The sequence below is a fragment of the Aulonocara sp. 'chitande type north' Nkhata Bay genome, linkage group LG4 (assembly GCF_057382095.1).
Source record: "Aulonocara sp. 'chitande type north' Nkhata Bay isolate Kocher_YH1m ecotype deep benthic linkage group LG4, A_spYH_male_GT1.1, whole genome shotgun sequence".
Classification (NCBI taxonomy): domain Eukaryota; kingdom Metazoa; phylum Chordata; class Actinopteri; order Cichliformes; family Cichlidae; genus Aulonocara; species Aulonocara sp. 'chitande type north' Nkhata Bay.
In genome coordinates, this window is record NC_141347.1 from 13235995 (window position 1) to 13250680 (window position 14686).

Genomic DNA, 14686 nt, shown 5'->3' on the forward strand with positions numbered 1-14686 from the left:
AGAGAGAGTCCCCGGCCAATCAGAGAGCTCAGAGTCTGCGCCCGTATATGTGCGCTGGTCCTTTAAGATCTCTCCTCCGCATCTTTTTCATTTTTTTCTCTCGGGCGCGTACAAGGAGCTCTTTAAGCCCTGGTACAGACACACAGAGCAAGCATTCATACTCGGGCGGCGCGAGCGAGGGGGCTGGGGAGCGAGCGTCACTTTGGAAACTCGGACGGGAACTCACGGATTCTCGTGCTAAACCGACGACCTCCTTTTCCTCATTACTGAAGTAAGGCGCTTAGCATTTCCAACTCTTTCCTCTCTACAGCTGCTGCTGCTCTCACTCTGCCGTTTGATTATTTATTTTCGTCAGAGTCCGAAACTCAGACTTATCATGCACTCTTACCTTTCATAAACATGGATCATTGTTTAGTTATTTATGGTGGGGGTTTTTTTGGTTTTTTTTTTTTTGTTGTTTTTTGTTTGTTATTTTAGCCACCACAATGATTCTGTTAAACCATGTGAGAATAGTCCTGCTGCCAAAAGTTAACGATGTTGTAGGGCTACAGTAATATCACCTCTCCTCTTTTCAACAAGTGCTGCGAAGTTTTCCAGCCGATTTGTGTTGTGGTTAAAGTTTCATGTGCCGATCGTCATAATTTATTTGGTTTTCAAGTGTTTTCCCCCTTTATTTTCTTCAGGATTTCATCATTAATTAAAGAAAAGTGCACAACAAGCGCAACAAAGGAGACTGCCAGAACTAAAGGCGATTTATGACTCTACACTTTTACACACGTATTAAAAAGTCCGATTATCCCCCATATTTAATCGAGTTATATTTCGGTATCTGGCAGACACTTAATCTTTAGATTATGAACAACAGGCCCTTTTTTTCAAAACCAAATGAAAGCCAGATTTCTGGCAAGTCGGGTGTTGAGTGTTAGTTCAGTGGGTAGCCCACAGTAAATATCCTCAGTAATGTAATAACACGCGTTATCTAAAGGGTGGGTCGAACGCAGTTAAGCTGTTATCAAATAAATTCAGCGATATCTGTTGTTCTGCTGCACATCGGTAGATGGGTCCAGTTGATTTTTTTATTGGCTTTTCCACTGATTTGATCTTGGTTTGATCTGCTAAAGAAAAAACATACTTAACCAATTGCTCGGTGGCGAAAGCAAATGATCCCCGCCCGGTCAGGTGACGCTGCTTGTTTCATTCTTAAGAAACAACGAAAAGGCACCGATGGTGTTCGTTGTTTCGTAAGAATGAAACAAGCAGCATGTACTACAAACACAAGAGACGCGCGCGTAAATGCGCTTTCCTCAACAGTTTACGCACACAGACCTTTAGAGATGTGATGACAGCCCGCGACGTGCCCTTGCAGACCAGGTGGCAACAGAGCATCAAAATACGCTTCGGACAGATGGGGAAGCTGCACCAGCCGCTCTGTTGGAAACGAATACAATTCCTAACATCCAATTAGATGTTAGGCTAATTAAAAGCTGGTGTTGGAAACATGTATTTAGAGTCACAGCGCTCACAAATGTAATTTGAACTCCTGTGCCGTTTGTAAAATTATAGATTTGGTTAATTAATTATAATTGCGCACAGCAAACGAACCGCCAGGAAATGCAGAACATTGATTCGGACATGTAGTGTGCTGCATGATTACAAAAAACTGTAAACGTATTAAAAAAGAAATATGAGGGAAGCGGGGCGTTGAGAGGCCAACCTTTAAAAAAAACAAAAACGACCAGAGCGATTTTCTAAATAGAAAACAAATAATCGGACTGCGTGTTGCTCTTTTCCATGAAGTTTAGGACGCAAACTTCCAGACAGGCTGTTGATTTAATGGACAAAACGAGGACAACTTTAAACCTGCCCCTGTTTAACAAGCTAATTTACAGGAGTTCCCATACACACACACACACACACACACACACACACACACACACACAAGGGGGGGGGGGGGGGGGGGGTTATGTTTCCAGCGGCATGATGTATTTATTCAAGAACCACGCGGTATAAATCCGACTTTTGTGCTGCTGTGGTCTCCTATCATTCCAACACATTTTCTCCGGGGAGCTTGCAATAACTGTAAAACAGTAGCTTGTTTTGGGAGCCGAGGCCCGGACCTGCAGGGGGGATGTGCGCTATAGAGGGCCACAAATATACACATATAGGCATGGTTTCACATATCGTGATATCGTGTTGAGTATTTATGTGGGGTTAATGCTTTCAGATTCAGGACGTTTAGCATCTTAATGCTGGATTCGAAAAGAACAGAAAGTTTTGCTAAATCGTGGCCAACCGTACCCAAATCCGCTGCCGCTCTACCTCTGATTTATTAAGCTGATGCTCCTCATCCCTCTGCTGTTTCAGGTCCTCGCTGTTGGATCTCGATCGCGGGATAAACGGAGGAGAGAAGGAAGGTGTAGTCAGGAGGGAAGTAAGAGCGGGTGAGTTTGGCGGAGAGAGTTGCGCAATAGCAGGTAAACTGGGGTCCAAGGTGCGCATCGAGCCGCCTATGATACCAACAACACGGATGGAAAGAACTTTAATGTGGAATCCTCACAGAGTTTTGCAACGGAGGCTGAGAGTAGAGACAGACTGGCAGTTTATATTATAACTTAGATGAGGCCAGAGAGACAGCCGACCCTCCGTGCGTAAACTGCAGAGCTACACAGAAACAAGAACCAGACAGGTAGAGCTGAGCATTTAAGAACAGCTTTTTACATCCTCTGCGCGCCTGGAGGCTTGTGTGAAGGACGATGTCCAGAGAGGAGCAGAGCTTTTCAGAGGTTGAGCTCAGCCCAGGGATGTCTGACGACAGCCGCTCCCTGTCACCGGGTCATTCCTCCGGGGCCGCTGTTGCTGGGGACTCGCCTCTCCACGGGCAGCAGCATCAGCCGCAGCTGGTCGGGCTGGACGACGCGTCGGCGGGTTGCTCCTCCGTCAAATCCGACGACGAGGACGACCGCTTCCCCGCGGGAATCCGCGACGCTGTGAGCCAGGTGCTCAAGTGCTACGACTGGACCCTCGTGCCCATGCCCGTTCGCGTAAGCAGCGGAAACAAGAACAAACAGCACGTGAAGAGGCCAATGAACGCCTTCATGGTGTGGGCGCAGGCGGCGCGGAGGAAACTGGCCGACCAACACCCGCACCTGCACAACGCGGAGCTCAGCAAGACCCTGGGGAAGCTCTGGAGGTGAGCAGGCCGGTTGCTTATAGTCCGTCTTAAGGCCCACTTTAAAATCCCGAAAACGTCTGGCTCTCACACACAGTAAATTGAATAATAAATTTAGGTGAATTCTCGTTCCACCAAACAAGAAAGAGACGATTAAGCTTTGACAGATTAAAATAAACAGCCACATGAACACCACCGCTCAAGGGTCACAGCTTAAGTAGCTACTCCAGGAATAATTGAATCAGACACTGAAGACTTTTTATCAAAAATGAACACACGCGCGCGCGCACACACACGTTAGTTATAGTTACAGAGGCATCATCTCAATAAACCGAAACATATCAGCTCAAACACATCAAACACACGTTTCTATTTCAGCTTCTGCAGGCTCACAGAGAGGCCACTGTATATTCACCACTTTGACTCGTGTGATTTAGTGCACACCCTCCACTTAATGTTCTTAAAGTCGATGAAAACCAACACAGTTATAACGTGTTTGAAAAAAATGCCTCGCTCTGTTTTACACGTGATATTATCTGTGATATGTTTCCTGAAAAAAAAAAAGAAGTATTTTTAGACTATTAGGAGGCAGCTCAGTCTTCTTTCCCGCTTTAGGCCACAGTTCACCAGTTGAGCAGCTCTTGTTTTTTGGTGCAGTGAGTGCGCCCTGGTCACATGTTTCTGAATCCTGGCTAATTCAATTCACTGTTTTAATTCCTGGGAAACATTAGCTGGAAGGAGTTCCCCCCTGGCAAAGTTCATTTAAAGTACATTCAAAGTTTAAGAAGAAGAATGATCTAGCCTTTTTTATAGTTAATAAACTTACAGTTCCCTAATATTCTGAGTCTTTCATTGCTTCATTTGCTTACAGAAAACCTGCACTTCTTTCATTTCAACCTTCTGTCAGGCAGGCACTGGAGAGTCTTTCCTTCTTGGTTGCTGACTTCTTCAGATTGCTCATTATTTCTTACCAAGAAGGACAGAAAAGGTTAAATGCATTACCTTGCAGGGATCATATTAATTTGATAAAGACTTGACCTTGGGCTCAGTCAGTAGTAGTTAATTGACCCACAAACACGATGAACAGGGAGGCTGAGGAGGGTCAGGGTTTTCTCATGCCACTCCTGTCAGGGGTGTAATAGTAGGAGCTCAGTCCCATGTTGCAGACAGGATGCAACTTTGGGCTGTATCATTTCATTAGAGTTTGGCAGTCAGAAGCCGCTGGCAGGAGTGACATTAGATGCAGCTGTGGAGATGTAGCAAATGAAACTATTGCTGCTAACAAAGGAAAATATGTCATCCTGGCAGGGTTGATAGAAATATGATATGAAGGATTAGCAATTATTTAAACACATAACTGAAGATAGGGGACAGACAACATGCCCCCCCCCCCCCCCCCCCCCCCCCCAAAAAAAGGAAACCAAAAACCCAAACAAACAAAAAACAAAAAAGTATTGTTAATGTTTTTATAAGACAGAAAGTGGTAACATTATTGGGTGTTAAAGAGCATTTCAGAGGAGTAAAGAGAGGCTTTTGGAATCACTTCTTCCTACTCTGGGATCAAATTCATTCCTTTAACTCTTAATCAACCTTAAATCAGTTCACAGTGAAACATGAACTGATTTAAGGTTCAGAAATCCAGATTTATCTCGTTATGAAATTGAAATGGAAAACAAACAAAAAAAAGAAAGAAAGAAAAAAAGCCCCGAAACTCTTCAGCATCTGAAATCCTACACCAAGGAAGAATTGGAAAACATTCAGGTTCCAAAACTGGAACAATCAGTCTCCTCGGTTTCTAATTCTTACAAAGTGTTGGTCAGAGATGAGGTGTGTTCTCTGAGGTGCTCGGTCATCCAGCTTCACGGGAGTGTGAAGTGCTTAAATCAAAGATGAGGTAACAAAGCAAACCAGTAAATTATTTCTGTTGCTGGCTCATTCAAAATGAGCGTATTCTTCAAAATCCAAATATTTTACCCTTTCAGCATTTATCATACTGTCTTTCTACACATTTCAAATAAATCTAAGGTTTTAATCATTTGCAAATCACTGCCAGTCATAAAGGTTTATTCTTTTTTATTCTATGGTCTTTTTGCACCATCCTGTAGAATATGTACTGTATTCAACAGGAAAAAAAGTGACTATGGATCTTCGTAACTTAAACGATCAAATTTACCATTTTTCCCCCCCTGAGGCTTCTTAATGACAGTGACAAGCGACCCTTCATTGAGGAGGCAGAGAGGCTGAGGAAGCAGCACAAAAAGGACTACCCTGACTACAAGTATCAGCCGCGACGCCGCAAGAATGGGAAGATTGGTTCTGGGTCAGGAAGCGAGGCTGAAGGCCATTTGGAGGGTGAGGTCATCTACAGCCAGTACCACTACAAAGGCACCCACCTGGAAGTGGCCTACAGTGGGGGAGCCGGGTCCCCTCTGGCAAATGGGCATCACCCTTATGCTGTAGGTGGGCTGCCGGCTCCCGCCCGCTACTCCACTGTTATGCCTGAGTCCACTGAACATGATGACACACGCTTAGGTAATTGTCTGTGAATCTGCAGGGCAAACGAGCTGTAACTGCTTTCTCTTTTGCCACAGGTCAGAGCCACAGTCCTCCAACACCTCCCACTACTCCCAAGACCGAGCCTCAGTCTGCAAAGGCAGGAGATGGTAAGAGGGAGGGAGCCGGGAACGGGACTTCTCGTGGTACAATGGGAGCGGAAGGAAGCTCAGGTGCTGCGGGGTCTGGGAAACCTCATATCGACTTTGGTAACGTGGACATTGGTGAGATGAGTCATGAGGTAATGGCTAATATGGAGCCGTTTGATGTCAATGAGTTTGATCAGTACCTTCCCCCTAATGGGCACCCAGGGGTTGGGCCGAGTGCGGGGGCTGCAGGAACCACAACAGCTACTCCGGCCTCTCCGTACGCCTATGGGATCTCCTCAGCTCTGGCAGCGGCCAGTGGACACTCAGCAGCCTGGCTCTCCAAGCAGCAGCAGCAGCCGCCACAGCAACACCATGGCTCCCCTCTGAGCTCAGATCCCTCCAAAGCCCAGATTAAGAGTGAGGCCGGAGGTGCTGCGGGTCACTTTGTGGAAGCAGCTTCAGCAGGTTCCCACGTCACTTACACCCCCCTCAGCCTTCCTCACTACAGCTCTGCCTTCCCCTCGTTGGCCTCAAGAGCTCAGTTTGCAGAATACGCCGACCACCAGGGCTCGGGGTCATACTACGCCCATTCGAGCCAGGCTCCGGGGTTGTACTCCGCCTTTTCTTACATGGGGCCTTCCCAGAGGCCTTTGTACACTGCCATCACTGACTCAGCCAGCGTATCGCAGTCGCACAGCCCCACACACTGGGAACAGCCTGTCTACACAACGCTGTCGCGGCCATGACAGATAACGAGACCAGAGCGTGCCGGTGCAGGTTCAGCCCCAACGTCAGACCAGAGGAGCAGAGACAGCAGCAGCAGCAAGAGTCGCGCTGGTGGTGTCAGAGTCGAACGAGATCTGGTCTGGGGGGAGTGGGCAGGCACTGGGGGATGCGTCTGGGGAGGCAGAAGGGGGGAAACACCATTCTGCTCTTGCCCAGATGAAAACATGCTGTCACAGCCTGAGGATGAGCTTGGAGCGTGGTGCTTTTGAGGAGCGGTCGATCATTTGCGGCACTCGGTGGAGGAGTCAGAGTTCAATACATCGATAATGCAAATAAGTAAAATAAAATAAAAATCACCCACCCAACGCCACCAGCAGCACCACAGCAAAGCCTTTGGCACTTCTGGCTGTGTTCATGGGTGGTATGAGATCACGTACTTGTCATCGTGTATCGCAGCAGTCCACAACGCCACGGGCAAACGGAGGGGTCAGAGGTGACAGGGACACAGCGAGAAAAAAGCAAGACTTCGATCTGTGAGCGCGACAAAGGAGACAAATTCATTTTACCCGAGATGTTTGTTTTAACGCCAGGAGAACGGAGTGCCAAACTATTTGCCGGCCTTTCACTTCTCAGGCTTGACTGACCTTTTGTCAAACAAACGTTAGCCTTGTATTCCTTTCGAAAGTCAACACAACAAATACTCATGACATACTGTCCTCTCAGAGCCACAGTCGTCCCTTTTTGAATTCAATTTGTTTATGCTGTGTTCACTTAAAATGCCTTTGTACACTCGACAAATGGGCACGGAGGGGAAAAAATGCCATAAATCCATGCTGTGCTTTTGTTAACTGAAGTGTATATTTAGCTTATTGGGTGTACTTGAAGTTGCAAATGTACTTATGTCGATACACACAAACATGACCAAAGTTTTGAGACCAAAACCTGTACTTTTTATAAAGAAGAAACTGTTCTTTTAAAAGAAAGTTTCTCCCAACATAACATTCAAAGCTACCTTACATTTTGTGGCCAATTAGTGTTTTGTTTTTTTGTTTTTTTTCTTAGCTTTGACTCAATTCAAAATGCAATCGTGTCAAAAACTTCCTTTAAGTTTGTAGCACAAAGGCACTGACTCACGATGAAAGGCAGTTCTATTCATCTGCTGATAATCCATTATCACTCAGTGTTTCATGACAAAATCCTTAACAGAAACGTACTTGTTGTTTTAACAACGTGCTGTGTTTACTGTACTGTTTAAAATGACTTTTTGCCATTGTTATCCACTGAAAGTCTACAGCACTGCCTTTGTCTGTTGTTTTTTTTTTGGTTGAGTGTGAGACAAAATGATCTTTTGATTATAGTTTAAAAAGTTACATTGTAAATAATGCCAACACTGAGAAACAATTTCCAGGCACTGAATGTTTTAACGCAGCCTGATGTCAAATAGAAAATGTGCCTTGTCCTTATTATGACTTTACTACTAACAGCTTTTGTATCAGTACTTACCTTTTGATGATTACTTACCATCTTTATTTACACGTTATACCTGTTATTTCTCTTCCCTACATCCCGCATTCTTCTTCACTGCTTCTCAAATATATCTGCATTTTAAATATCTTAACCTATATCTGCAAAAGAGCTAAACTGAATTTCTTTGTTTTATACGTAATGTATATCGGTACTGCACACATGTGGACCATATGCATGCACCACAGCTCAGGCAGAGCTCAAAGTCAGTTTTACTTTAACCAATTACCTCCAGCATAAGAGTTAAGCTTACATTCTCATTGCTACTATATATGTGTGTGTGAGCTATGGGTAATGTTTTTAATTCCACATTTATTTATGATTTGGTTTCATGTTTGCGTGCACATCCTTTCTCTCAATTTCTCATTTGAGCATTTCACATTTCTTGTGTAACTGCGTCTGAATAACAGCAGGTGTGAAAGCCTGAACACGATGATGATGATGATGACTTTGTATTCTGACGTGAAATAAAGCTTTGTTATTTCTGCTTGAATACAAGCTTGCCTCTTGAAAAGTCATAAATACTACAAATGATGAAAAAAGGTTCCTTTTGGTTGTGAAGACCACAAAAACTCTTCTCTTCTGGCTACAAACTGCAGTGGAAAAAAAACAAACAAAAGCTCACGTCTTTGGGGCATCTAATGACTCAGCCCATGCTGCTCACATTCCCAACATAATCTCTTCAGCTACTGGATAATTCACTTTGGCTGGCTGATGCTCAATCTGGCCACTGGTAGAGGTAAGCTGGACACGGCTGATAGTGACGTGCATGTGGAGGGCGATGAATGAGACTGTGATGCAGCTACCTTCCTTTACATAAACTTAAAGTAATGCAGCCTCGGGGGGCAGGGTTGGTTATGCATGCATATTTCAGGTTCCTTATATTGTGTGTGTATGTGTGTGCGTGTTGTGGGTTAAGCCTGACTTTTAATTCCCTCTTTTTAATCGGCTGTGTGATACTTTGCAAAGACAAAGAGGGCCATTGAAAGGGATCTAGGGGGAGGAGGGAAACATGGGCAATGAGGGAGCGTACCCATAACTGCCTGGCCTGCCGCTTCAGCAGGATACAAAGGGACTCCTACACTCCATGCAGAGACCCAGCAACCCTCGCTATCTAAGCGTCCCCAACACTCACCCCATCCTAGTACAAAAAAAAAAATCAGAAGCTGAAATGGGATTCAAATAATGAAAAGGAGAAGATATAGACAGAGTTATGGGATTTTGTGTCAAATGAATGTCAAAGCAGGTGTCAGACAGGTGACTGTTGAGATACTGCTCAAAAGGCTTCATTTGATTCTCGCAGGCAATGAAACGTTAGCTGAGCACATTCTGTTCATAATCTCCTTCGCCTGAGATGTGAAAGGAGGTGGCACGGTCCGCTCTGATGATCCATGAAAAAATAGAACAAAGGCTCTGTGCTGATACGACCAAACTGACAAACGCAAATGAAGAATCAGAGGAGAAACTCCAGAGTGCAGTAATAGATCAGCCTGTGATAATCCAATCTACTGATCAAGTATAAAAGAAATCAATTATAGAGAATCAAATGAAAGTTTGGGAGGGTGCAACAGGTGAAAGAAAGAGAGATGAGACTCAGTTGTGTTGCAGCTATGAGATGACCACTGCTGATCAAAGGAAGTAAAATGCAGTTCAATTTGTTAGTACAGGGTTGGACCTTCCTGAGATGTTCCTCTGAGATTCTGGTCCATGTTGACATGACAGCATCACACAGCTGCGGCAGATGTGTCAGCTGCACATCCATAATGTGAATCTCCTGTTTCACCACATCCAAACGAAGCTATACTGGATGGTGATCTGTTGACTGAGGAGGCCATTTAAGTACATATTTAACATGAAATTTCCCACTCGTGGGACTAATAAAGGTATCTTATAAACTCAGAAACCATCAAGATGATTTGAGCTTTTTGACATGGTATATTATCCTGTCATGATAACATGTCCAATCCTTTTATCTCCATCCACAAAGGAAAGGAAATGTTCAGCAACACTACTCAGGTAGGCTTAGTGCTCAAACGGGCCTAAAAGCTGCAAAGAAAATAACCACCATGCGATTACATCACCTTTTTTAAATGTTCTTTTTATATTTTTTTTATTATATCAAATTCTGATCATCCAATCAGAATATCACAGGAGAAATCAGGAAACACTTTTTTATGAGCTGTGCAAATTGTAGCCTCAGTTTTCTTTTCTAAGTTGAGACTAGTGGCACAGGTGTGGTCTTCTGGTGTGCATTCAGACTTTAGTTGGTTAAGTGTTTTTTTAGCTTTTGCCACATTCCTCTCAGCTTGCCTCTCACCTCTGGCCATTCTCCTCTGTATCCCCTAGAGATGGGTGCGTGGGAAAATCCCAGCAGATCAACAGTTTCTGAAATACTCAGACCAGCCTGCCTAACGCCAACAACCACGCCTCACTCAAAGTCACTTACATCACCTTTCGTCCTCATTCTGAAGCTGAGTTTGAACTCCAGCAGGTCATCTTCACCACATCTGCATGCCTGAATGCAATGAGTTGCTGCCATGTGATTGGCTGATTCAATATTTGTGATAATGAGCAGGTGAACAAGTGTACCTAATACAGTGGCCAGTCAGCGTATATCTAGGAAAGCAATAAGAGAAGTCATGTTGTAAAGGACTGAAAAACAAATCAGACAAATGACAAACAAATCAAGTAGGAGGTGGAAGTTCCTGATCCAGCGAAGGTCTCGGGAGATTGTAGTCATTCCCTCTGCTGGAGGCGACCTGATATTGGCCTCCCTGTGTTGGTGCTGGTGAGCATCACGAGCCACCCTCTCCAGCCCATGAAAGAAGCGCAGCATCACCCCGAGGCGCCGTCTCCTCCAATCAAAAGACTCATAGATTAAAGCAGTTTTTCACACATTTTACACATAATTACTAATACCAGCGCCAACTGGCTCCTGCCTGCTGATGCTCAGAGGTCACAGTGACCGACACGCCTTTGCTTTAAGTCGACTACAGAAGAAAAAAGACGAGTTTCTTCATCAGTTTTATTACCAGCTGCATTTTTTTTTCCCTTTCAAATCAGTTCTGTCTTTACATACATGTCACGGAGCTCCCACAAACACACACACACAAGCAACATATAATCCGCTCGCCTATTTACTAGAGTATCATCACACACTGCCTCCTACAAGAAATCCTTTAATCTGCTTTCTCACAAACTTTCTCTCTGTCTTCCCGCATTCACTCGCCGTCTCTCTGCCCGGGCAACAACCCATTTCTCCTAAAACAATACACTGACTGTTTGGCTGCTTTGTGTTTATGGAGTGGGGCGGGGGGAGCCACACACACCATGCATCATGACTGTGACAATACTTCTCCGTGTAAACATCAACACCCACTGTCGGAAGTGAGGATTCTTACTGTTATCTATCGATCTACTACAGTAATGTGTGCATTTAGTGCTTGTTGCAGTAGGATTCCTAAGTCTTTATGACTTATGAACCCAGAGAGTGTAACTTCACCCTCATTGTAAACCTCTGTTTACATTTCATAGTGTAAGTAACATAAATCAAACTCTTTATACAAAAATCTTTATTTATAACAATAAAACTGTAATTTCACTACAATCACCTCTTTTCAAAAACACAAATACTTCATAATACAGGATTCCTTTATAAAACTTAAGTGTTTGACTGAGATATATCTCCCCCTTGTGGCTCTTAGAAGCATTGCAGCCGCTAAAACAATTGAGTTCAGTGGGTACCAGATAAAAGAAAGACGAAAAAATGAGCTGGGTTGTGATGAACACTAAACAAATAGTTAGAGGGGAAAACAATAAGTAAGTTCACAGGATTATGAACTGTAAACAGCATACTAATTTGTTTTGCATTATTTTGAGTCTTTAAGTAGTCTTATGCAGTACACCTCATGTTTACAGTCACTGGAGAATTACAGCGACTGGATCTGGGAGTGGGCGTGAAGGAGACTCCTCCACTGGGTTTGTGTAGCTGTAAAACCAGTTAGGGTGGTGGCTGTGAAGCAGCTTAGGCTGATCTGTCAGCGTAGACTGCTTCATAAGATGTTTAATCAGTTATGATGAGCTCGTCGCAACCCCAGTCCTCGTAACTCCCATCGGGAAGGTACCTGCGGATGATGATGGGGATCTTTCTGCTCCTGTCAGTGAGGACAAAAAGACAGAGATACTGTTACAGTCACCTGCTCTTTAAATAATGTCACTCACACATGAAAAAGAGAAATGACAAAAAGTCATCAAAGAAAATTATGGCTTACTTTAGTTCTTTCATAGCTATCTGCAGCGGGTCTGTTTCTCCCTCCAGCTCCACCATAACTGGAGCACACATCCTGTTGGAGACAAGTCAGCAGGTAAACCACATCAGTACAGTGTTAGAGCCTTTTTTCAATGCTCAGTCTACAAACACCATGTTTTCTTCTTTTAGATAATTGAGGGTTAGTATTTAAGGAAGTCTGGATTAATCACTGACAGGTGGAAGTGCCTTAAGAGGAAGCAAGTCATTTTTGATTGTGCTTTACTTTGTGCTGCAGAGTTTCCTTTCTCTTTTTTAAAAATTGAAATGGTTTGTAGAAGGTAAATGAGAGGCATATACTACAAATTAAGTTCAACATAGCTAGGTTTCCCTGCACTATCTGGCTTGACAAAACCTAAAACCCCAGTCAAAGATGACAGGTGTCATCACAGAACTGTTTTTGTTAACTCAGGCTCTTTGTGTGCTCACATATAAGAAAGGGGGCGTCTGACACGATGTTTGACTCTCCTTTAGCGCAGAATGGGTCGAGTGAGCATTAGAGACATTTTTAAGTTCTACAGGTAGCATTTACAAAACATCTCACTTCAGCAGAGAATCTATATCACATTTACAGGCTACTGGAAATAAAAATAAAAAAAAATCAGTAAAGATGTGGCACTTCTGAATGATTTTAAACTAAAACTTTAACCACAACATGTTGCTGACCAGGTTGTGTATTTAGCAGAAGTTACTGTGGTGATCTGGCCAGGTCAAAGGAAAGCCATCTTTGTGACACTGAAAACGCTGGCTTTAGCCTCGTCTTACCTTGCTAACCCATTAATCTCACTAAGGTTAAGATCAGAAGGTGCTCACGTGAATCCAACTATCATCTGTAAAACATGAACTCTAATCACAGGTAAACTGATATTTCTGGTGCTAAATAATTTTATATTAACATGACATTAAGTGCACCAGCTTCACTCAATTATTCATAGTCCTTACCTTTGCTCCTACAAAAGACAAAGTAACACAATGTACTATACCAGAAAGTCAGATGCACTCAAATACTGCAGTACTCTTTTACATTACCTTTCAGCATAGTTCTATATTCAATGACAAAACTTGACAAAAGGACCAAAGAAGTGTGGACGAATATTTTCAACATCTCACTCTCACCGACTGTGGTGCCTTACGACCCACTCTGACAGTTATGAAATGCTTTGCTCTCATAAACACAAAAGTGGAAACTCCTATGTCAGGTTTTCTTGAATATCGGCAGACTGGTGTGGGAAACATAACCTCTGTATCAGTTGGACGTGGAACGTCAACACCTCCAGCATGATTAACCTTAAACCTAGCCGTAAATGACAATGAAGAAACACTCACGCTATCTGGAGGGCTCGTGTCCCCAGCACTCTGGCCCTCTCGTATTTGGTCATGTACGGAGTTGTGATCCTCTTCTGGTTTGCCTGCTGGCCCTCTCCCGCGGGCAGGATCTGCACGTTCTCCTGGTCATCCTATTCACCAGAAAACAACCGACAATAAACATGATACAAAGGCAGCGATCAGTAGTGCTAAAATAAAACTGACGACAAACAACAAAAGCAAAGCAGTGTCTGTGCTGTCCAGTTAAGAGAATCATCAACTTACGTCTTCCGCGTTTTCGAGATCATCTAATCCCTCATCCTCCTCGGCATCATCAAAATCTCCATCATCGAAGCTGCAAATTTGACACAAAGTTTTGTTTTTAAAAGACAATAAATAGATTCTAAAGACAGCAAATTGTCAATAAGTTTATACAGAGCACTTAGCAGTGTGGCTAACCGCGTTAGCTACAATGCTAGTTCGCGCCGAGTTATAATAAAGAAACAAGCATTTTAATATGAATTTCATCAAAGTGTCATCATTACTTACTTATCTTCGTTGTCGGACATGTTTTAACCTAAAATTTACGTAAAATATTACTCAAACCGTAGAAGAAAGTCAACACACTTTGTTGTTAACACGGACCCACATGAACGCTACGAAGCTTAAACTTCCGGTGGTTTGGTGCGCTGGAAAATATTCCGGATGAAAAACAGGAAAAGGAACTTTCTTTCCACTTGTACTCCAGTACAATTACATTTATTTATTGTTTTTAAATCCCCAAAAAACAAACAACAAAAAAAGTTGATTGTTGTAATTTAAATAAATAAATAAAATTCGCCATTTGTCGTACGAGCGGTATTTCTGTCTTTTTCTCTCTTTATTTTTTGCAGTCCTGTCAATGAGCCTGTAGCTTTTTATGACCCTTAATTTTACTGCGAAATAAAATACAACAGTATTAATACAGGAAAACATTCTTTTTGTTTGAAACTATGAGAAACAGATAATTTTCTT

The 14686-nt window shown here is 43.3% G+C and overlaps 2 protein-coding genes across 2 annotated transcripts; one reads left to right on the forward strand and one right to left on the reverse strand.

Annotated features, from left to right (window-relative positions):
• Positions 1 to 135: 135 nt before the first annotated feature.
• On the forward strand, positions 136 to 8553 carry LOC147332121 (transcription factor SOX-10-like). Its single transcript, XM_086288533.1, has 4 exons — positions 136 to 271; positions 2365 to 3190; positions 5361 to 5521; positions 5761 to 8553. Exons 2-4 carry the CDS (start codon positions 2754 to 2756, stop codon positions 6555 to 6557), a joined length of 1395 nt encoding a protein of 464 aa, XP_086144659.1. The 5' UTR covers positions 136 to 271; positions 2365 to 2753; the 3' UTR covers positions 6558 to 8553.
• Positions 8554 to 11616: 3063 nt separating this feature from the next.
• polr2f (RNA polymerase II, I and III subunit F) lies at positions 11617 to 14364 on the reverse strand. The gene is made up of 5 exons (XM_086288535.1): positions 14222 to 14364; positions 13958 to 14027; positions 13694 to 13824; positions 12333 to 12404; positions 11617 to 12215 (listed from the first exon to the last, which is right to left on the reverse strand). Exons 1-5 carry the CDS (start codon positions 14239 to 14241, stop codon positions 12125 to 12127), a joined length of 384 nt encoding a protein of 127 aa, XP_086144661.1. The 5' UTR covers positions 14242 to 14364; the 3' UTR covers positions 11617 to 12124.
• Positions 14365 to 14686: the final 322 nt, after the last annotated feature.

Coding starts and splice junctions, on each gene's coding strand:
- polr2f (XM_086288535.1), bottom strand. CDS start 14,241: ATGTCCGACAACGAAGATAA. Junction 13,825..13,957: donor ATCTCGAAAACGCGGAAGAC/GTAAGTTGATGA, acceptor TCTGGTGAATAG/GATGACCAGGAGAACGTGCA. Junction 12,216..12,332: donor ATAGCTATGAAAGAACTAAA/GTAAGCCATAAT, acceptor CCTCACTGACAG/GAGCAGAAAGATCCCCATCA.
- LOC147332121 (XM_086288533.1), top strand. CDS start 2,754: ATGTCCAGAGAGGAGCAGAGCTTTTCAGAGGTTGAGCTCAGCCCAGGG. Junction 3,191..5,360: donor ACCCTGGGGAAGCTCTGGAG/GTGAGCAGGCCG, acceptor TCCCCCCCTGAG/GCTTCTTAATGACAGTGACA. Junction 5,522..5,760: donor GGCTGAAGGCCATTTGGAGG/GTGAGGTCATCT, acceptor CTTTTGCCACAG/GTCAGAGCCACAGTCCTCCA.